The sequence below is a fragment of the Pithys albifrons genome, chromosome 1, assembly GCF_047495875.1.
Source record: "Pithys albifrons albifrons isolate INPA30051 chromosome 1, PitAlb_v1, whole genome shotgun sequence".
In the NCBI taxonomy this organism is placed as follows: Eukaryota; Metazoa; Chordata; class Aves; order Passeriformes; family Thamnophilidae; genus Pithys; species Pithys albifrons.
In genome coordinates this window covers 18,962,587-18,985,363 of record NC_092458.1, presented here as the reverse complement: position 1 = coordinate 18,985,363, position 22,777 = coordinate 18,962,587, and the positions used below count along the sequence as shown (strand labels likewise).

Sequence of the window (22,777 nt, the reverse complement as noted above, 5' to 3'; positions counted from 1 at the left end):
AGTTTCCTTCCAGAGTCCAAGTGTGGGCTGTATCTGAGCTCAGCTTTAGGAAAAAGTCACTCTTTGCCAGAGATTAAGGCATGGAATTGAAGCTGGTGTTTTGGTCAGTGTTTATCCAGGAGTGCAGTGAATGAGCAGAACATTCTTGTGCTAGGTGGAACAGACAAAGCTGTTAACAAAGTGTCATCATTAGGCATAATTAGAATGGGAGAGATCATCTACATTTGATTAGATTCCTTACTGCTTAACCCTTATTCTAGTGCGTAGAGAGTCTGAAAAACTGCTTTTGTAACAGGCTTTTCTTCTGACTGGTCCCTGAGAGAGAGGTTGACTTCTGCATATCTGAAATGGGCAGGAGAAAAAAAAATTATTTACAAGTTATTGAATAAATAAGTACCCCCCATGAAGGCATCTGTTTTTCTGGGTGTAGAGTTACTTATCCTGGGTAGGGCTAAGGATCTCCTGGCTTGCTTTAAGCCGGGTTGCAGAATCAAGGCTTTTGCAGGTCTGCTCTTACAGTTTGATTAAACAAAGCCCCTGCAAAATCCCTGGGTTATGAAATATTTCCTCACTGCTGGGTCCCGGACAAGAGATGGCATCTGCAGAGCCAGAAAAGGAAGTCCTTGCCTTATAGAGAGCGCTCTCGGTGTGACACAATGGCTGATATAAAGTGTCAGGGGAGCTGAGTCGAAGGTGAAGGAACAAAGGAAGATCAAGATTTGGTGGCTGTCTTGGGCAAAAGGAAAGTGGAAAGTGTCTTGAGGATGGATAAATTTAAGGCTGCGCTCGTGCTGGCTGGGGTAGGGGATGCTCTCGGTTATCGCAATTTCTCCCGAGAAAACAATGCCTTAGGGGCAAAAATCCAGCAGGAGTTGAAGGAAATTGGAGGACTTGAGAACCTGGTGCTCTCTTCCGACAAGTGGCCAGTAAGTGACAACACGCTCATGCACATGGCTACAGCTGAGGCTGTCATCACAGGTAGGTACAAGGGGACTAGCAAATGCAGTCTGGAGAGGACAGAACAGTCGAGGTGTTGCATTTCTTAGAATAAGCCCGATTGCTGGGGAAGTCTTGAGGAAGCATGTCAGAAATGCTGCTTATGTGAATGTTAATATGCATTAGTTTGGCTCCTCCACGAGCACAATCCTGTGACCATCACACAAACTGGTGAGTCTTGATTTCTGGAGGGAAGGTGCTCTCCTGGTATTTTCCCTAGGTAAATATGGTTAGTTAAAGCTTAAAAATACCACATGTCCATCATAAAATAATTGCTAAGTATATTATCTGTGTGCTGGAATACATCAGGGAATCTTATAGCCACTAGAGATTCTTCTGTAAAAGATAAAAATTCTTCTAAGTGCATTTTTAAGATGTCTGTGTCCAGAACTCCAGGCTGGAGTAGAGTTACCTTAGTACCTCTCTCAGGCTAAAACCACCAGTGCTGTCTCCTCTTTGCTGTCCCTCAGACAAAGGGTTGCACCATAAAAAGTATTATTTGCTTTATAAGAAGAGGTCCATCTCTTTAGTACAAAAATTATTCTAACATATTATGCTTATAATAAAGTCTGTCAGAATGGTGGAAGTTATTAAGCGATGCCTTCTAAAATCACAATGATTTGAGTGAGAATGTTGTTTTCTTAAGGTAGAGGTAGTCTTTTTAAGATGTGACAATATTTCTCACATTACCCATCAAACTAGAGCTTTCTTAGACTGTCAAGATTATAGAAAGTACACTAGAAGACACCAGATTTCTCAGCAGTATTTTGCCTCTTCAGAATTAATCAATTTTTTTAATCTCTGCAAAAGTATTCCTCATTTTTTCTTAAAACTCCTAACACTGCATAAATACCAGTAACAGAAGCTCACAATGTAGATAAGTATTCTTCACATCAATGAAATTTCCCTGGTGCTCCTGTTTCACTGCTTTATCTGCCTGCTTCGAAAGTGCTCTAAATTTAGTACATAGAGATCAGTTGAAGAGTGTGTTGAGCACTTCATACTTGGCTATTAGCTAACCAATGGTTTAAGAGGTAGCTAATACACTAAAGATAAGGGCAAGATGTCAGCCTATGAAGAAAAAAGATGACTAGCATATTTCTGAATATAGGCTATGATTAAATACATATCATATGTTTCTTGCTTATTGAACTCTCTAAAACCATAACTTCTGGGTAATCAAGCCAGTTAGACTAACAGTAAAATAATAAATCATTTTTTAAATTAAATGTAGCAGGAGGACTGTGACCCTTTAAAAAAAAGTTTCAGCTATAATATCCATTTGCTATGTTTATCCTACACTATTTCTTTGACCTGATCAAGCATTTTTAAAAAGGTACTTTCACGATCTAGAGACAAAACAGCAAGATGAAGTGGGGAATTTTAGTAAGAAAGATGTATTTCACAGTAACGTTGGTGAACAGGAGAAAATAAGTCCTTCTCTCTGCTTCCCACATGGGAAACAAGAACCACTCCTGCCTGCAGCAGTGTCTCCTCCTAACAGGGAGAACACAAAAAGGCTCCAGGACTTGCTCATTGCCCAGCCTATGTTCTAAATCAACCACATCAACAGAGTGAAGCTAAAGAAGGTGATGTGGGTCCATGAGGCTGAAGGCAGCTGCCACCAGCCCTGGGAACCTGCATTTCTCATGCAGTGGGGAGTCAACCCTCACTGCCATGGAGACTGAGATTTTAAAAGGATATATTGCATGTTTGGAATGCTACCACACAGAAAAAAAAAAGCGATAAAAATATCCTTGTCCCTCACTGCCTTGCTCCCTTCACATCCAAAGCATCCCCTGGATGAATACCTGCAGGCAATTACAGGATTCTTGAAGGCTGGGACAAATGTGCCCAGGGCTTAGGCTCACCATGTTACCCCATTGTTGCGGCACTGCCCTCGGGGGAGCTCCCTGCCTGAGTCTGTGCCAGCAGCCAAGCATGAGGGGGAGGCTTGTGTTAAGGAAAAGGGAGTTCTCACCTGGAGAAGGGATTTAGGCCAGTGCCTTGCTGGCTGCAGGAGGACATCCCAGAAGGGTCATGGTTAGAAGCAGCAGGACCATGGGTGCTGCTGCAGACTGACCTGGCACTCCCCAAATCCACCATGTGTAGACTGAAAGGTTGATCTGACAATGAAGGATAAATGAAACCTCTGCTTCCAGCAGGAATCTGTCCCATAAGGGAAGAACAAGAAGAGCATCATCAAATCCAGGGGAATTATCTTTGCACCAAGGGAAGTCTTTTCCTCTCTGACTTACATACAGGTTATAAAAAATAAGAGTTCATTTCTAAAGAAAGGATCTGTCCTATTGACAACTGAGACAGCAGCCTGGCTCCCGGTGTGGGAATTGTGGCGGGCTTGAGCAGCCCAGAGGTGCTGGACCACAGGGACTATGGCTGTGGGGACAAGGTTTCTGTAGGAACTGCCAGGCACTAAATCCTGATCCTGGCTCCCATCTGAATAAACTGTGACACCTGACTCCTAAATCTGGAAAGAGACGGCAGATTGAAAGTGTCTTGTTTCTTTGGGATTGTGTGTGAGGTGTCCAGTGTAACTGATAGGGTATTACTTTATGTGAAAGGAGAGGAATCTTTGTTCTTCCCTTCATCTTCTTTATTTGCCTGCCTGCATAACTGGTACTTCAGAGTGTCTCTAGCTTCTGGGACTCCAGACTTTCTCTTAAATTAAACTGCTTCCATGGATTTCAAGAATTCACTCTCTCTGACAAAATAAAGATATTTTTAGAAGAACTTCTGCTGCTGTATTATTCAACCTGTTTATCAAACCAAGTATTAAATGAAGTTTCTCTAAGTACATGGAAAATACCGAAGTGTATGCCAGTGGAAGGTTTTCTTTGTCTAGAGCTGAAGGCAGGACTCTTCAAGTCCAACAACACACAACACCAGCCAAGAGAAGCAACTATACTGAAGAAACACTATAACAGGGGGAAGGTCCCTGGGCAAAACTGTAGGACTTGGTAAAAATAATCTGTGAACAAATATTGTTATTGAACTTATTACAGAGAGAAATTTATCTGCTGGAAATGCTAGAGACTAAAGGGATTTATTATTCTTACTGATCTTTATAATATTTTTATAAAAGCTCAATGTTCTTGACATTGTACTAACATAAGATATTGGGATCTCTTCATGAAAGACCTACAAATTTTAGACAAAATACATGTAAAGACAGATTTAAAATGGAGGTCACTAATTTGCTTTTTTGTTTAGTTGTACCTACCTCTTAAAGTAATTCTGTAATGTGGCAATTTTTAAAATAATAGGCTTTTATTTTAAAATTCAATTCCCACCTGCAAAGGCAGGGGCTGAGTTAGGCTTCTCCCAGTCCCCACAGCGGCCACACTCTCACCTGACTGTTGGACACCTCTGTAATTTCTTTACCCCATAGAGCTTAAATATAGGCCCTGAGCAGCTACTGTTACTTGACACAATGCCTTCGTCTTCCCAATTAAAGGAATTAAAAGTGGTGTGTAAGAACGTCTTAATAATGGCACCATAAACATGACTTGGTGTATTGGAAGTGGAAACAGGGATATTTCTTAAATGCATAGTGATCTTGCTTGCATGTTTTCCATGCTCTCTTACTCTTCTGCCTTCACGTAGCACCCTTCTCTTCCCTCCTCTGAGCAGATTACTGGTGTTTGGAAGACCTGTACCGGGAGCTGGTGAAGAGGTACGTGGATGCCATTGACAAGCTCTCGGGCAGGCGGCCAGACCCTGCTACCATTGAGGGCTGCAGGGAATTAAAACCAGACAACTACCTTCTCGCTTGGCACACACCGTTCAATGAAAAGGGTACGGTACCACTTTCCTTTTATAAGTCCTGTCTAGGATAATGCATGCTCTCAGTGTTTGTGACTATATGGAAATTGTTTCCTTTTCCCCCCAACATCAAAGGCCACTACCCCTGAAATGTTTCCATGTTTGCCTGAGGATGGCTAAAGATCTGCCAAGAATTCCTTCCATAGGGCACTGTGTCCTCTCATAAACGAACCCCTCCCTCTTTAACATCTATTTAAAGAGACTTTGTTCTTGGCTCTGTGCCTCCGGATCCAGATCTTTGTCCTTGAGTTTAATAGTTATTTTAAGAAATATTTTCTGCCATTTTTCATTTAAACATTTGTAGACTTGGATCTTTTCAGTGATACCACATCTGAAACAAAATACCAAACCTGTAAATTGCGCTAAGCACCAACACATTTACTGGTGGTAAAGCAGAGCCTTTTCTCCAGCTGGATGCCCTCCTAACAACTGTGACTGTTTTGCTGATAATCTCTGATATTCCTAGCCTGGTTTACCTACCCCTGACCCTCTCTTTCTCTCTTTATGATCATTTACTTTTGCAATTAACAGAATTTCTATTTCAAGTTAAATAACCTGTGTGCAGCACAACACACACATATCTGGTGCAATCAATCTTGAAAGCCTGTTGAAACACCACATCATCAGAGGAGGCAGATCCAGGCAGCCATAAAACAATGGCAGCTCACACAGATGTTCTGCTGTATTGGTGTGATGCTCTGCCACTGCATGAATTGGCATCACTCAACAGAACTGCATATTCATGTAACATCGAGGCAAAGATCCGGCGGCCCAATGCCATGGCTATTTCTGGGTCACTGCAGTCAGTTTTCTCTGACACAAAAAGCATCCCTCACTCATCTCCCACTCCTTACAACAGCTGCTGGGAGAGAAATGGTTGTATTCTGCCCACCCTACTACCAGCCCATCAGATTTGAGAAAGTGCTCCTCTGGAAGTTGTCACATGTTTCCTGATTGACAGTGGATAAAATTTGGTCAAAATAATTGTGGGAGTTGCCATTGGCCTCAAGCAGCTCTCAGCATTTCTCAACACGCAGTTGAGCATGGCTGTTCCCTGTCCATTACTGCATTGGAGCTATGTCTCTTTTAGTCTTTCTCCTCCCCAGCTGTCCATGATGAACTGTCTGCTTTGGGTGCACTCTGGGCTAGAAGGATCTAAAATGAATTCCTTCTTAGAGACCTGACAGCTAAAAGCCACCTTCTCCATCTGGTCTGACAAATAAGCATCCTGAACATCCACAGAAGTCTTTTTTTTCACCCTGAGAGAAAAAGAACCTGAGGTGGAGGAGTTCTGTCTACTATAGGACCTGACATCACTGTGGACATAATTAACTTTTAATTGAATTTTCACAAAATTCTTCTTGAGGCAAAAACATGCCACAGGCATTGAATGCCTAGCATTGAATGCCTAGCAGTCAGATTATATTTTGGATGAGCTGGAACCAAAGGGTTGATTTGCTGTGGTCATTCTATCTTATCTCGCTTCTAGCAATAATTTATGTGTCAGCCTTCATGGACCAGTGAAATCTTATCTTAGGTAATTTTACATTGCTTATAAGATGCTTGTCTGTTTAAATTCTGATGGGTTTAGTCAGCAAACTGAATTCCTAAGTCAAATTGCCCTGTGTGTCTCTTTGCCATTTCACGTGATGCTTATTGCCACACTCATTGTAACTTACCTGGATTATGTTGGAGGTTGGTGAGATTCCTGTGACCACCAGAATACTGTCTAATACTGTCCCAATGCTGTCTAATACCTTCCATTTTAAGAGCTTTGTTTACAATTTACAGCATCGATAAGCACAAGGCTAAAATTCTTGTTTGCCTCTGTCTGTCAGTCTTTGGTTAAGGTTTTGATGCAGATGAGGGTTACTGTTTCTGAGACTTGGTAAAAGTTATCTCACCCCTTGCCAATACCTCGAATTGTTCAGAAGATAATCACTGATGATGTAGAGCTGGAGCCAAAATCTGAGTAAGGTAATACCCCCTGAGCCAGAGATTTTGGAGCCACTGGGAAAGGCCAGGCAATGGCAGGTCAAACAGCTTGGCTCGACCTGTGTCATGAATTTCAGACTAAGGCTGTAGCATTCAAGCAGGCCTTTATTTGCAGCTATGGAAGCAACTGCTGGACTTCCCAGAGGCACTTGAGAACAGTGCCCTTTTGCTGTTGGCACTGGCAGAGTTAAATGCAGAAAGGTAAAGGAGAAAAATGAAGAGAGGGACAAGCTACAGATGCACAGGAGATAAAGGTGGCAGACTGGGAGTTCTCACGCAGTAGTCACAAAAGACACATCCTCTTTAGGGCTTAGCAGCCATTACCCTAAACTTTGTTACTCTACAGATGTAGAGTGAAGAAAAGCACATACTAAAAGAGAATAATGTACAACATAAATGAAAACGGAGTAATAATTGGTGTCAACACAGATTTTGTGACCTCTGTAGTTCAACATGTCTACAGACTATCTGAAAAAGCAAGTGCATAACAGGTTAGCAAAGTCAAAGATAATATGATGCAGAGTGTAAAGGATGCTCACAGTGATAAATAACTTTGTGGCACAACAGCAGAACCAAATACCGTGAAAATAAGTCCAAAGTTATACATGGGGGAGTGGGAAATCTTAATTTAATAAACATAAATGCCGTTGTTTGTTCAGATACCACTTGAGAAAGGGATTGTGGAACTGTAATAGTTCTACAAGAACATCGTTTCAGTGCTCCATAAGAACCAGAAAGCAATTAGACTGTTAGAAATGACCACGACAAGAACAGACACCAAAACACAAAATATGTTTGCCCCACTGTATAAACCCATAGCCACTGTTTCTTGATTGCTGTATATGATCTGGTCCCTCCCTCCTGCCACAAGGATGAAAGACAACTAGAAAGGATATGAGGAAGGATGGTTGAATTGGTAAAAAACTGCTTCCAAGGGCTGTGATGTCTGAGATATTAGAATAGAGAGCTGTAAAGTCATAAATAACTGAAAAACAAGAACAGGGACAGTAAAAACTCACTGTCTCCTCCAGGACTGCAACTAGGGACTTCAAATGAAACTAAGAGGTCATGAGCTCAAAGCAAACAAAGGGAAGGAATTCTTCACACAACACCTAATTAGGCTGCATAACTCTTTTCCAATGCCAATTTGCAGATGCTACAGTTCACATGAGTTCAAAAAAGATCTGGGCAAGTTTACCCCAGGGAAATCCTTCAAGCGTTATTAAGTGGAAAGACGAATAGCCAGCTGCCTCCAGGATCAGGGAAAAAGTTGTCCACAGCTTAGTTAGTACAAAGGGTCATCGTACTTTTCTTTTTTAAGTATCCTCTTTACTGGCCACTGTCAGGCATGTTAAGTTGGGTTGACCTTTGGTCTGACCATGGAGGACAATCCTTATGTTCTTACACATGTGTCTCTCCTGTTGCTTGGACTAGTCTCGGATTGCCTTACATCTTTGATTCAAATGGTAGATACTGAGATGTGGGAGCCAACAGCTGCTAATCACCTGAAGCCCTGTCTAGGTTTTCTGTTACTCCATGGGACAGAGTTTTTTGTTATCGAGTTTGCTTGTCTAATTCTGCAGAAGGTTTTAATGTAACTTACTAAACTGGAGGAACACAGTGAAGTTGAAAAGACAAGCTCCTTCAGACCAACAGTCAGACTACTGCAGTAAATCCTCCACTTTGGATATACTGAGAGATGTTATTTAATTAGCAGCTTTGTGTAGTGCAACACCCCCCTTTCTTGAACAACCATCATGGATTGTGTTCTTTGGAGGAATCAGGTTTGCATAGTGAAGAAGACTCTTGTCTGCTGCTCTATGTGACAGCAGATGATTTAATGAAGAGTTTAGTCTTGCAATCAGGAGGAGATAATTTCTCCCAGTTAAGATTACTGGTACTCTGGAAGACTGAATTTCTTTCCTGACCTTCCCTGTGGTTTCTCTATGTGATCTGTGGGATAGGCAAACAGTTTTATCTGCTCCTGGCTCCTTAATAGCCAGGCACTTAAGCTGCAGCATATGTGAGGATCAGGAGCAAAGTAGACACCATTTGCAAGACACATATCCACTCTTTCTACCAGAGCACTGGCCAAAGGTGTTCTGGAGAGGGTCCCTTTCACTGTCAGAAAGGCTAGCAGGGATAAGGAGGCAGGCTCTGAGACTGCAGAGAATGAAATTATATTCTGTAAAGCCTTTCATGCCACATATTTATCAGGTGTTTTTGGAGGAGTTACTGCACAAAGAACTTGCACATTAGACTCTGAGGAGGAAACAAAGACCTTTCTTCAGCTACACTAATTAGATGACATAGCCATGGTACTCACTTGGGATAGCTGCTCTCAGGGGGGAAGAAGAGCTCTTTTCTTGAGAAGGAAATTCAGATATTGCACCTGGAAATGCCAATGGGTGGCTTATGGTAGTTTGGCTCAGGCTTCAGTTTGGCTTGAAGTAGATCTTCCTGCCACACCCACTACTACACTTGGATCACACTCATGATCTTAGGACACTGGGGCTGGAACCACTTGGGATGAGACTAAATGGCAGGTGGTGTTCCAAGAGAGGCCCTGGTACTCTGCACCCACAGCAGGCATGGCCCAGAGGGGCGGCTGAGGGCTCTTCTCCAGATAAGTGACTGTAAACCCTGACCCTGGGTCATTGGCATCTCCTGCTTCAATTTACTCTGCCCTTTGAGTTGCTCCTACTATGCCATCATATGCCCCAATGGGCATACAGCCTTTCTCCGTGCTGCCTATCTGGGAAAGACAGGAGACTGTTTCTAATGCAGGTTCCACATAGGCTAAAATTAGGTGGCATAAACATGTCCCTTATCTTCCAGGGACCAAGTAGAGAAATGCTGATTGCTCTCAGCTATTTCCAAGGTCACTGGGAAGTGTGATTGAGCAAAGACAGTGCTGAAAAATGCCAAGCACTTTGAAAAATCAAAGCCTATCCATCTCAGGGTGGGTTCCTGCAATGAGTTAATGTTTTTTTGGGCATTGGCTTACCAGCTGCATAGAGGAGATAATCACCTCACTGGTGCCATGTGAAGATAAGCTCATTAAAACTTCTGTGGGATCCTGATATTACTGTGATAAGTACTGCAGAGAAACTCATTAGTAAATTTAACTCTCCATTCAATGAAATGTTTAAAAGGTGAACACCTGGGATCATACACTCAGTGCAGAGGATTAAAAGAATTTCTGAATTAGCTTTTCATAAAATAAATTCTGTGCAGCATGAGGTGGACATTCCCAAGACCAAACTTGGTAAGTGCAGGCTGTAGTGCATTGAGTGTGCACACAAGCCCTAATTCCAGGTCACATGGGAAACTTCAGTTCTGACATTGCCTAACTTTGTAGGATTTGGCTTTGTAGCCTTTAGTTTCTTTTTGGACACATTATTTTTGTATGTAGCAGAAACTGGTGAGGGTCTCTAGGATGAAACATGCATTAAAACTGAAAGATGAACTGTAATGCTTATATAAAGTGTGTTAATCATGTGCTTACAGCTACTAAAATAAGGGTGTAGGAAAAATGTATCTGTTTCTCAAACTTCTGTTTCTAGTGCTGGCACCTGGAGCAAACAAAAGCAGTGTCAGCCAAGAATGAGTAAAGATGAGATGAGAGTTTGAATCAAACAAGTGCTGTGAACAAGAGAGCACACTGCTTTCTGAACCTACCGTGCCATTCGTAGCACGGGGGAATATCGGAATATACCTGTAAAACCTGAATGACTGTGTAGGAGCAAAATTCTTCATAAGAAACTTTCAAAACTTGTAATTCGTTTTACATGTTAATGTCCCATTCCCTGAGGAGTTGAATTAATAAAGTGTGCTTGCTTCACATTTTATCAACGTATCTGTGTAATATCAGTCTCCTTTTAAATGCTTCACATTATCTTTTTACTTTAGGTTCTGGATTTGGAGCATCCACAAAAGCCATGTGTTTAGGGATGCGATACTGGAAACCGGAAAGGCTGGAATCACTTATTGAAGTGAGCATTGAATGTGGACGCATGACTCATAACCATCCCACAGGTAATGTCCACTGACCTATCAGCTTGCTGACATCCCTGAGGTGGCTTTTCACTTCTCCACGGACTAACATGGCTCCTGTGAATTCACCTGGTTAAACCGCTTCTGCTTTGCAGATTCCATTGCCTCAGTTTGAATTTTGCTTGGATAATACATACATGTATATATTACTTATATAGGCTTATATATTTGCTTGTGTATTATGCAGACAGCATTCTCAGGCATAGTGGTTTTCCCTCCTAAAATCCCAATAACTGAACACAACCTGCCTTGTCCAAAGCATATTCATGTTACTTGCCCTGATCACATTTTAGGATTCATGTATATCTAGATGACTCACTATTACCATGTAAGTTTATGGTTCAGGGGATAATAACATTTTTCTCTTGGCAGGTTTTGTCATATCCAGTCACTGTAGGTAAATGTAGTAAGCCAAAATAATGTAACTCCATGTATTTTAGGATACAATCTGAAACATTTCCTAAACAAAACATAAATAAGTAGATTTAATGTTGTTTTGAATATTCAGGTCTGTCATCTTGATAATTCTGTGCTGTATAACCATGTCTTCTTTTTGTCTGCTTTAAAGAAAAACAAAAAGAACCAAAATGAATTATACGCTCAGTGCTATGAAGTAGTCAGAAAAACAATCAGGATGGCATAAAATTAGAGGAAAAGGATTCAAAACAAATCAGAAAATATCATTAAGTTGGTATGTAAAACCCACAGCGCATTAGCAGCATTAAGGCTGCTTGCTGTCTGTGTCTCTCATCTTAGAAAGGGCTTATGAGACCCAGAAAAAGGCAGCACAGAGGATCCAAGTTGTCAGATACCTTCCATACAAGGAGAAATTAGATCCAGAAGGAGTCTTCAGCTGGGAAAAGAGACAAGTAACACAGTGGGGAGACAGGGAGGAGATGGGTGGAAGGGACACCATGCACCTCACTACTGCCCTGAAAGGTGCCAGTGAAATGTCAGTTGCCATCCTCTAACTCAAAGACTGAGAAAACCCAACTGATACCTCATTTGGACAGAAACAAGCAAACAAAGGAAATACTTCCCAATGCTGTGCATAGTCAAGCCCCAGCCCTCACTGCTGCAGGCAGCTGCAAAGTCCGCGGATATGCCTGGATTCAAAGGGGAGCAGGCCAAGTGGAGGAGAAGGGCTGCCACTGTTGAAAGTGAGCAAGCTATGTAGTTGAAATTGCCCCTAAACTGGCCTAGAAGCTCCAGGGAATGGAAAAGCCAAACCAGTTAGGCTCACTCCATACTGCCATTTCTTGCGGAGCCAGAAACTTTGTCCAGGGCTTGCTTTCTTCCCTGTGAGGGGCAGCAGGCTGTGTGAGGGCTGCCATGAGTAGGGGGAGCAGGGCAACGGCAGCAGGGGGATGGGCAGCCTGGGAAGCTGTCAGAGAACTGCCAGTCCCCTGGAAACCTTCTACCACCCTCTGCAGTGACTTGTCCCACTGCCCCTGCTACCCCTTGGATTCATCCTCTAAACCTCTGTTGCCACCCTTATTGTAAATGAGTCACTCAAGGATCTTCTTGGCATCTGGGGTAGTTGATGTCTGTCTGAGCAGGACACTTTGAGCTGGCTCTAGCGGTGCTTTTATTCTTTGTGAAAACATCTATTGGATTCTAGTTGGATGTGTCTTGGGCCTGACCCAGTGTTTCAGGTCTTGTGGCAGAGAATTAGTAATCTGGACTTGTAATCTCCTAAAAGAATGTGGTTTTACCTTCAGCAAAAGACACAAAGTTCATGCTTACCTCTTTGCATGAGTGAGTGCTTTTGGATCCCTACTCCAAGAGAAGGGCACTCATCAATACTTTGCTCATCTGGGATTTCTTTAAATAACTGAGTTGTTTTCTTAAACTTTTTTTTGCACACTGCACTGGGTTAGTTTTGTTGTCTTTGACAGAATGCCTAGAGCACAAGCAAATACAAAAAACGAGCCTCTCTCTTTCTGATGTCATGGAAGTTGAGTGTCCATCAGCAGTTACAATTTTTGTAATATTTTCAATATTACAATATTTGTAACCAAAGTAGAAGACCTAACTAAGGAGAGGCAGCATGTCTTTCTCACACAATTGCATTTTCTCTCTAAGGGGACATGGGCTTGTCTCCTTAGAGTAAAATGAACCAGCAATAGTATTAGATTCAACAACCACTGCTCTTAGGCTCGATGTTTCTGTAAGCAAGATGATATAGCTTGTAAGTGTATCACTTTGTGCAAGTCAATTATTTCATGTGACTTCAATTAGAAGATTTTCAGTATCACATTGGTGGATGATGTTATTTTTGACCCCTGCCTCAATTTCTGTCATGTTACACCACTGAGAACACAAAGTCCCTTCTATACAAAATGAGTCTTAAGCCAACGGGCACCATGCACTAGTCAATAATCTCGACATGCCAGGAGTCAGCCTGCAGACAGGCAGAGGTCAGTTGTGTACACTCGTGAATCTACCTGACAGCCATGAGGCATTCCACTGATCATTTTATGAGAAACAAGGCAAGGATGGTAACAGCACAGGCTCCACATTGGTAATCCTGGTTATCTGTGAATTCCAGGTTTTCTAGGGTCCCTGTGCACAGCTCTCTTTGTGGCGTACGCAATACAAGGGAAACCCCTTGTGCAGTGGGGAAGAGAGATGATGAAGGTTGTGCCGATGGCTGAAGAATACTGCAAGAAGACCATTCGTCATATGGCAGGTAAGGAGTCCGAATCCAAAAAGTTTATTTTCTTAAAACTGTTGAGCTAGACAGGCAGTGAAGAAATGTCACTCCCTGGTCTCTCCATCTTGCTGCTTTCCTCTCCTCTCTCCACAGGCTGTCCTCCTGCTTTCTCTGCTCTTTGCAGGTGATGTCACCTTCTTCTCCCTGGTATATTGGTGGCAAAAACACAAAGAGAAATAGCAATGACAGTGCCCTACTGTACAGTTGCATTTTCAGGTAGTCTTCAGAAATTGCTGGGCAGGGAGGAGGAAGGAAATTATATTCAGCAGGTAATTAGGCAAACTGACTGCTGAGATATGAATTATTTAGATCCCTTCCATCACTTAATACAGTCCATTATTTTCCATAAGAAAAACCACTGACTCTCCTCACCCTACCAGGAAAATTTCACCTGCAGATGTCTCCTGCTCAAGAGTTAGCCTTTGACCACACATTCAGATTTGACTTGTTGCTTTCCTGAACAACTATTTAAGATACAACCTTGTTTAAAAACAACTGAGTGTCACATAACTACTGAACTTGATATTACTGTTTTATTGTTGCTGCAAATGTATGCAGTCTTTGGGGCAAAGTATTTTAGTCCACTCTTGCAAAGGAGTGATGTGTTTGTAGTGGTGAGGCCTGCCACAGAAAGACAAGTATCATTACATTAAAACATCGAGGAAAGAGATTAAGGGACAGTTGTTGAGAAAGACTGAGTTCCATGGAAATCTTGACTCAAGATCGCTCAAAAATTAAAATTTACTCATGAAGTAAAGCTGCTGCTTTAAAATCTGAAAGGAGCACCAGGAAGCCTTCCTGAAAGACCCTGCATTTTCCTCTGTGCCTCATTGCACACCAGGATTTTTTTAGCAGAGACCTATGAGGAGCAGGTGCAGGATTAATGTGAGAGAGTGTGTCTCTGAGTGGCTTTGCAGCAGGCCCCTGTCACTCCACCCGAGCGGGACCCCTCGGCGTGGAGGTATGTGTGCTGGACTCCTGAGGCATGCTCTCCAGCTAGTGCCCATATTGTTGAGCTTCATCCTATTTTGGTATTGGGAAAAGTGTCCTGCATTAAAGTTAAGCTCCTTGGCTGGTGAGATGTGCTGCAAAGAAATCCTGCCAAACACAGTCCTCCAGTTTTAGAAAACTCTATTTTAGCTGTATTATCCCCCATGGATAACAAACATATGTTTGTTATCCATGTCACAGAGAGTTCGGCTCAACACCCCTCTCTGATATCCAGTTGCAATTACTTGCCAGATAGTTCCTTGGGCCCGAATGTGACCATCACCTTAGCTGGGCTCAAGGGATGGTGCAGAGTGGCATGGGTGCAGAGTGGATGGTGCCTTAGTGGCATGGGATTTTCTGACCATGCTACAGGTCCACACATCCAAAGTCTCCTGCAACTGCTCAATACTTCTTTTTCTGAGCCTGTGGAAGAATCACACTTCATTCTTGTTAATGTATTACATAGGAAACATTCACTTTTGAGGCATTTATGGTTATGGGGGAAACAGCGAAAAAAAAATTAAGAAATCTATCAGGTCACCCACACTTCCAAAAGCTGCTGTAACCAGCTGCTGGAGTGGGCATCAATAGTTTACTTAAACTAAAACCATTTGCTTTCTTTTCCTCTAGATGGTGTAGATACATCTATATGCTCTAGATGCTCTCCTTGGCCTGATGGCTCTGAGTACACTTTCACCGTTTTTCTAAACACCTCCCTTTTTTTAGGTTCTGATGAATGGTTTCCTTCTAATCAGCCCAGACTAGGTCATGGACTCAGAAAAAGGTTAGCTGGACATTCCCAGGCATATCAAGCATGTGGTTGAAGGCTCAGCACTGTCTGGGACTGGGGCACTGGCAACCTTGTGAAAGTATCAGATTCTACAAAGCAGCTTGGACTTCTTTTACAAAAGACTTTTACTTTAAAGATCTTAGTTGCCAAAGAGGGTCACTTATATGACATTTTAGGAAAAGAGGCAATAACAGATTACATCCCTCAGAGGAATGATTTGGTTGTATGAGTGTTCCTCAGCCACTTGCACAAAGAGAGAGACAGGGAAAAAAGTGTGAATGCTCAATTTACTTTATTTCAGTAGTCCCACACCAAACTTCTAGTTTACTTTGCCTGGTCCATCTCACTGTTTTCTAATTCCTTACTCCCCTCAGCTTCCCAGCAAGGTTCAGGGTTTCCTACAAGCCTCAATTCTGCAGGCAGGTGCATGTGTATGTGCTTAACAGTTTGGTGCGACTGACTTAGGAGCCTTTTAAAGCCTTTATACAAAGGGTGAGCCAGATCACTGGCTTGACAATAAACTAAATTTAATAAGATTATTTACACGTGGAACATTAAGCATGATTAAAGATCACTTCCCAAAATTACAGGAAAAAATGAGAAAGACCTATCATTATTAAAAAAGGCTTATTTCTATGGGCACAGATAGCAGATGTGTGTGTTATTTATTCCTTTTACTACATTTGATATGCATTATAGTATATGTAAATGGAAAATCTGGCCTTTCCTGTCTGCCTTTTCCTGAAAGATCACACAAGAACTACTGTGGAAATAGAACAGGAATACTGGAGAATTTATGTGATTAAAAACTGATAAGTGGGATAGGTGGCAATTTGTATTTAGGACATGGAAGTATTTTTAGATATTCTTTAATCATAATAAAGGAATAAAAACATTGACATGGAATTGATTTTTTCTCTCTTATCTTTTCCTTGGAGTGTTCTTCAGTAAATTCTCTTAAAAACTCATCTTGTTACATCATAATGTAATTTTAATACACCATTAAAATAACACAAAATTCTGAAAATATTTTCTTCATTCATATCCTCTGTTTCAAATTAGGCATCCCACTCCATATTAAAATGCATACTTAGTACACATGCAGAACGTTACTGTAAAATACCTGTGTTTTCATATCAGTCAATACTGTCATTTTCTTTAAAATTTATTAAAGTAGATCTGAAAATGCTGTTGAGATGAAATACTGCATCATTATTTTCTTTTCCTTCAGAATATCAGGAGCACTGGTTTTACTTTGAAGCCAAATGGCAGTTTTATTTGGAGGAGAGACAAATTAATGAGGAAAATCAGAATCAACCTGTCTTTCCAGACAACTATGATGCAGAGGAGAGAGAAAAGGTAATTACAACTTCCAAATTATTTTAGCAAGGCTCTGAACCAAGAGAGGTGTTTTCAAAGAGATACACTAGTATTTTTCAACTGATTCCAGTGCCAGAGTAGTCAGAAAGTCTTTCCTTCTTCCTGAAATTTCAGGGAATTAAAAGCAACTCCCATTCTTGGCTCAGGTATGTGTTAGTGTAAAAAAAGGCAGTTGCCACCAGTCCTGAGATTGCTGCAATGGGAGAAAACAGTGCAAAGAGGCAGACTTGATGGTCTGGGGCCAGAGCAGGTACAAAACATAAGCCACAGCTATCTGAAGGTGGAAAATGCAAATATCTTGCCTGGGGCTCTCATTAAATCCTAATGGAACTGTGGCCAAAGTCCCACAAGAAATTCCCCCAGGTATGAGAAGCTGTATTGGGTCATGTCTAGTGGAGGGTGTCCCTGCCCATGGCAGGGGGATTGGAACTCAGTGGTCTTTGAGGTCCCTTCCAATCCAAACCATTCTAATGATTTTGTGGTCCTTTGAGCAGAAAACAGTAATCCTAAGTGATTCTCTGCCAACATGGGCTGTGCCCAAACTAGTTTTAAGTGTCTTGAGAGATGGTGTTTCATCACATCCCATGAGATACTATTTTATAGTCTACATGATCTTTCCTTTGCCTCATGACTTCTGGTTATATCTTCTTAACTTGATAGAAATAATGTGTCTTCTTCCCTGGTGTTTACAGCTATCTGATATGTGCTGGCACCTCCCAAAGCTCTCCACTTAGCAGCTAAGCAATAAGTATGTGGTTCTTGCCACCTTGTCCCATATATCAATCCTTTTTTCCAGACTGTTAAAGAAGAGTTCTATTCTGAGAAGTCACTTTGTGTATTTTCAGGTGATTCTCTATGCAGTGAAAAGTGTCAGTGGAGGTCAGATTGTGGATAATAAGAAATTGTTCACTCTAAACATAAAGAAAATATTCCCTTCTAGGTGTATTTTACTAATTCAGTGCCATTAATTTGCTGCTAGGGTTTTATTTCTTCAGTAATACCGGAGTCTTAGAAGAACTTTAGGAGAGATTAAACCAAGCAGTATTTCCCCAAAATCATTTCAAGAGAGAACTGCATGAATATCTACAGCAGAAACAAAATTTACCTTCATTACCCTAGCCCACGTATTTTGGCCTATTGATCTATTTATTTTGATGAACAAGAAAGGAAAAAGGTTGTTTGACCCTCAGACTCCCCCAGCAGCTGGAGATCACAGCCTGGCCAAAGTTGAGACTCGTTATTTGCATGTCAATAGCTATGGAAAGAATAAATGAGAAGGAGGTAACCATTCTGCCTACCTTTTTCTCAGGAGGGCTCTACTTTGCATTCTCTCCAAACAAACTGTCCCCTTGTGTCTGGGAGTGTAGCCTGTTGCCTTTTCACATGTAATTAATAAAGCACTGATATCTAGCACCACTCTTGCCAACAGGTACACATGTTCCTGCTTGGCTGCATTCACCTTTCTGTAGGCACAGTGCCAGATGTGTGCAAAAGTGAAGCCCTCAAATGTAGCTTGGATTGATCTGAGCATGTTGCAAAGGCAATTTCCCTCACCAAAAGAAATCAAAATGTTTAGCAGCAAAGACAATATTCTGTATAAGCTGCTATACAGCTTAAATTTGGAGATAACAAGAGAAGTGGGGATGAAAGACAAACTAGCCCTTCTTGAATGTATAAACATAAGATAGGCCAATGTATAATAAATAATTTTTCAGTGTTGTGCATTTGGAAGATGTTAAATACACGGTGAATAGGCAGGCTTTGCTCCCCACTTGCAATCAGCCTTGCTTCTGCAAACAAAACACCTCCTGTCTTGCTTCCTGTCCTGAACATAGTGTGAGACAAAATGAGGGAAGAACCAAACCAAAGTCATCCAGGCCAATTAGACTTTGAGGACCCCATTCCCTTAAGGGGGAGTTGCTTAAACCAGCACTGTGAGAGACCCAGAAAGGAGGGGAGAAGGCAAGGGAAGGCAGTGCTAGCCAGCAGCAGTCAGGTCCTGAAGGGTGAGAAAGTCAGAGGCAGCTGTAATTACTGGCGGCAGGGGTTGACAGCGAGGAGGGGATGTGTGAATTACCTCCCTGGTTTGGCAGCAGCTCAGTGCCTTCAGCATGAGAGAGTGCATGTTGACACCCCGTCCGAGAACTAGGTCCTTGCCCGCCCACCCGAGGGAAGGTGGGCTGGTGCCACAGCACAGCACGGGGCTGCACAAAGGTTCTGGAGTTGAAAGGAGAGGGAAAACGTTTGGGAAGTGCTGCCTTGGTGGAGTTAAGTGCCCCCAGGTTGCATCCTGAGGACAGTTATCCCTAACACAGAGTTGTTTCAGCAAGGCAGGATGACATCGGGTGCGTGCGGAGCTTCAGCGATCTGCAGGGCTAAATGGAGCGACACTTGAGCCTCCTGGCTGTGCACCCAGAATAGCACCTCTACTCTGAGCCTACTTGCCTTTGGCAGTATTGCACATGTGCCAGTGCTGCTCCAGCAGCATCCAAACTGCTTCAGTAAGGCTGGAAATTTGCTTGTGACAGAGAACAGCATAACGGCATAAATACTCTCTAAATTGTAAGAGAAAAGGAAAACAGCAGAGTGAATCTGTAGTCTTAACTCGGCCGTGTTGGATGTATATGCAGATAAACCACAACCAAGTATGAAAGGGCTGAGATGAAAGTGAATAGAGTGAAATTCAAAACCTTCATACCTGTTGTAGAAGCCAAGAGCCAGCCAAGCAGCAACAATTCCACTTGCCATAATGTAACTTAAAATTCAGGAAATAAAGCTGCCCGTTTCATAATAGGAAAGTATGTTTTAACTATACCTTTATCAGTGTTGAGTTAATTTGGTGATATGGGGCAGAAAAAAGGTGAGTTCTGGAGCTACTTTCCCTGGAGAAAATCCAATTTTCCTTTGCAAACCTCACTGTCGGTTTGGAGTTCTTTTTACTTCTTTCTTCTTCTGGAGAAGAAATGTTTCTTACATTCACAAATTATTTTCCCTTTTGTTCAAAAAATTCTTGTAGAAGAGGAGAGAAAAGGCTTGGCAAGAAAAAGAGAAGGGGGCTTGTATTAACACAGTGTGAAATTAATCCCCTAAAGAAATTACTGAATCAGAACCTTTTCACCTTCCACGAAAACTTAGCTAATTGAAACACTTGCAAATGTGCAACAAGGGGAGTAGAGAATATTTCCCAGCAGCAGGGAGAAGTCCAACAAAGTAAGTCCTTACCAACCTTAATTTTTTTAATGATAAGGAATTTCTGGGATGTGAACCTGAAATCTAGCTTGATCTGCTCTTTGGCATTCTTGGCTTGCTTAAATCCAACCAGCTTACTGACCTGCCAGGACCCCTGTGCATTAAGTACCTCTGGAGTGCAAGCTTATACCTGCACCTCAGGCATCACCAGGACTGCGGTCGCTGCTGCTGTGCTGGCTCGTGCCATGCCACATGCAGCGGTGCCCATGGCACAGTATCATCCTTCCCCTGCCCTATGCCCACTTAGCAGGGGGACACCACCCTGGTGTGGCCCAGTGCCCCACCCTGACAGCGCCGTGTCTCCCACAGACGTACAGGCGGTGGAGCTCTGAAGGCCGGGGGGGAAGGCGAGGCCATGATGCCCCCATGATCGCGTACGACGCCCTGCTGGGCTGCGGCGGGGACTGGACAGAACTCTGCAATCGCTCCATGTTCCACGGAGGTGAGTGTCCCCTGTGCCTCCCACCCCCTGCTCACTTGCCAGGGGCAGGATAAAGCCCTCCTGGCTGTCAGGTGCCTCTCTTGGCCAATCTGTCTTGTTGTCTGTTACATCCTCACCTCTGGTTTTACCCTCTAAATCCCATTCTTGTGGCAGCAGCTGCCACACAAGCTGTTTATGGCACTTTCCATCTATATCTCATGAGAAGTAAATCCAGTACGGCTTTCTAAAGGACTGATATCTTACCCTGCCAAAACATGAGCACCTTTGGCAAAGCAACCTTTTAGTTGCATCTGGTAAAACAAAGAAAATGAAAAAAATAATACAGCAGCCAAACAAGTGCCAAGTAGGTAAAATCCAGCACTTAGGGTCACACAGTTTAGTACAGCTTTGCGAGAGATAACTTTCTTGCTGGCAGATGCATCTTGCTGGGCTTTCAGGTGGGCCAGCGCAGCTAGTGGGACAGGACCCCAACCCTGAATCACCCACTCCCTCCCTGCCTGGCGTCGCCCTTTGCAGGGGCTGTGTGTGGTGAGAGCTCACAGTCCCTCACTGCAGAGCATGGCAGGCACAAACCCGTGGGCACCACAAGCATGGAGCATCAGTGCTCCTTGCCAAGGCTGGATGTTTCAAAGCATGCGCAGTGTCATGCTGTGCTGGGAGGAGGGAAGGGACACTCTCCAGTCCAGGACGTTTGTTGTATAGTAGAGACCCCTGCAAGTACTATTCCCTCCTTTCTTCCTATCAAAGTCTAGCTGCTTGCGAGAGCTGCTGTCTCACAGTAAATTTTCCCAAAAACGAGTGAGCTCCCAGCCCAAGTGTGCACACCACCATGGCATCTCCACATGATTGCCTTGGCATTGCTCTCTGCCCTAAGCACCCTCACCTGTACTGCCAGAGGTAGGATGTGGGGTGCTGCAAGCTCTTTGGACTGACCCAACATGCCCCACTATGGTCCACCACAGTGGAGCATTTCCTCCTCTGTGCACCACAGTTTTTTGGTTGTATATGCAAAGGTGACACCAAGAGACCATTGCAATTGTGCTTCAACCTGCAGGAGAAAGCGCGGCTACTGGGTCCATCGCTGGCTGCCTGTATGGCCTGGTTTATGGCCTGAGCAAGGTCCCCAAAGGCTTGTACCAGGACATGGAACAAAGGGAGAGGCTGGAGTTCTTGGGCGAGAATCTTTACCGACTATCCATGGAGGAAAAGTAAAGCGGCTTCTGCCATTTTCTCTTTCTCTAAAGACTATATAAAACTGTAGATAATTGACTGACATTCAGAGAGAAGGTATTAGCTGAGAATTAGTCTGAAGGGCTCTATGTGCATCACGTGCAAGTGAAGATACCTGCATTATTAGACTGATTAGAATTATTAGACTGATTAGATATATATGATATTTATGGTTTTTTTACTGATGTAGGGATTTCTGAATACAAGCAGTGTTGCTTAACCCTCAACTGGTAAAAAATAAATAAAATGTCTTTTGACTGATTTTAGTTTAACTTGCTATAATACCACTTTCTAAAGAGCTGTGACCAGTAATTACACATACAAAATTAATTTTCAGAACTAATGCTTTCCTGCAAAACTAATGGTATTATATACTTATGGGGATATTCTCTGTATATTTGACAATCCTTTCACCACTCTGTCTCTCCTTGTTCTCAAATCTAATGTGTCTGTGACACTTGTAAACCTAATGTCTCATGGATTAGCTTTTAATGAATCACTGATCCCTGTATCAGCACTGTGGTGCAAGGTATTGTTACATTAGAAGCTTCCAGAAAAGGAAAAGCCAACACTAAAAATACCTCCAAGGAACAGCAAAGCATCAGTGTGTTTAAAATTTCTGATCAATGTGTCTAAAATTGCTGAATTACATTTCTATTTTTCCTCAAAACAAAACTTTTTTCTAAAATATAACTGGCTGCAATATTTGTAAATAAATTAATCTTGCACTATTTTCTAAGCATCAGTCTTTATTTTTAGATTGGACAGATTATATGTTGCTGTATCAGTATCAGAATTTTTGGCTGAGGTCTTCAAGCAGTTGTAATAGGTCAACAGTCAGGCTGTGATACATTTCACAAGTCCAAGGACCTCAAAAAAAACAGGAAGAAAAGTTACAACTGCTTTACCATTTCCCTTTTCTTTAATTTTTATTTTTCCCCTTAATTATTTTTCTCCTTTTTCCCCTTTCCTTGCCTTTCCTCACTTCCCCTCCCTTCACCAACTTCTTTTTCAATTTTCCTTTTTTAATTTTTCTTTGTTCCTTTCTCTTTTTTTTGCTTTTTTATTTTTTCATTTATCTTTTTTCCTT

The 22,777-nt window shown here is 42.4% G+C and overlaps 1 protein-coding gene across 1 annotated transcript; it reads left to right on the top strand.

Moving 5' to 3' along the window:
- The first annotated feature begins 764 nt into the window (after positions 1 to 764).
- ADPRHL1 (ADP-ribosylhydrolase like 1) lies at positions 765 to 21,669 on the top strand. Its single transcript, XM_071569739.1, has 7 exons — positions 765 to 978; positions 4,648 to 4,812; positions 10,747 to 10,872; positions 13,442 to 13,582; positions 16,618 to 16,745; positions 20,325 to 20,457; positions 21,512 to 21,669. Exons 1-7 carry the CDS (start codon positions 765 to 767, stop codon positions 21,667 to 21,669), a joined length of 1,065 nt encoding a protein of 354 aa, XP_071425840.1.
- The last annotated feature ends 1,108 nt before the right edge of the window (positions 21,670 to 22,777 follow it).

Coding starts and splice junctions, on each gene's coding strand:
- ADPRHL1 (XM_071569739.1), top strand. CDS start 765: ATGGATAAATTTAAGGCTGCGCTCGTGCTGGCTGGGGTAGGGGATGCT. Junction 4,813..10,746: donor CACACCGTTCAATGAAAAGG/GTACGGTACCAC, acceptor TTTTTACTTTAG/GTTCTGGATTTGGAGCATCC. Junction 10,873..13,441: donor GACTCATAACCATCCCACAG/GTAATGTCCACT, acceptor TGTGAATTCCAG/GTTTTCTAGGGTCCCTGTGC.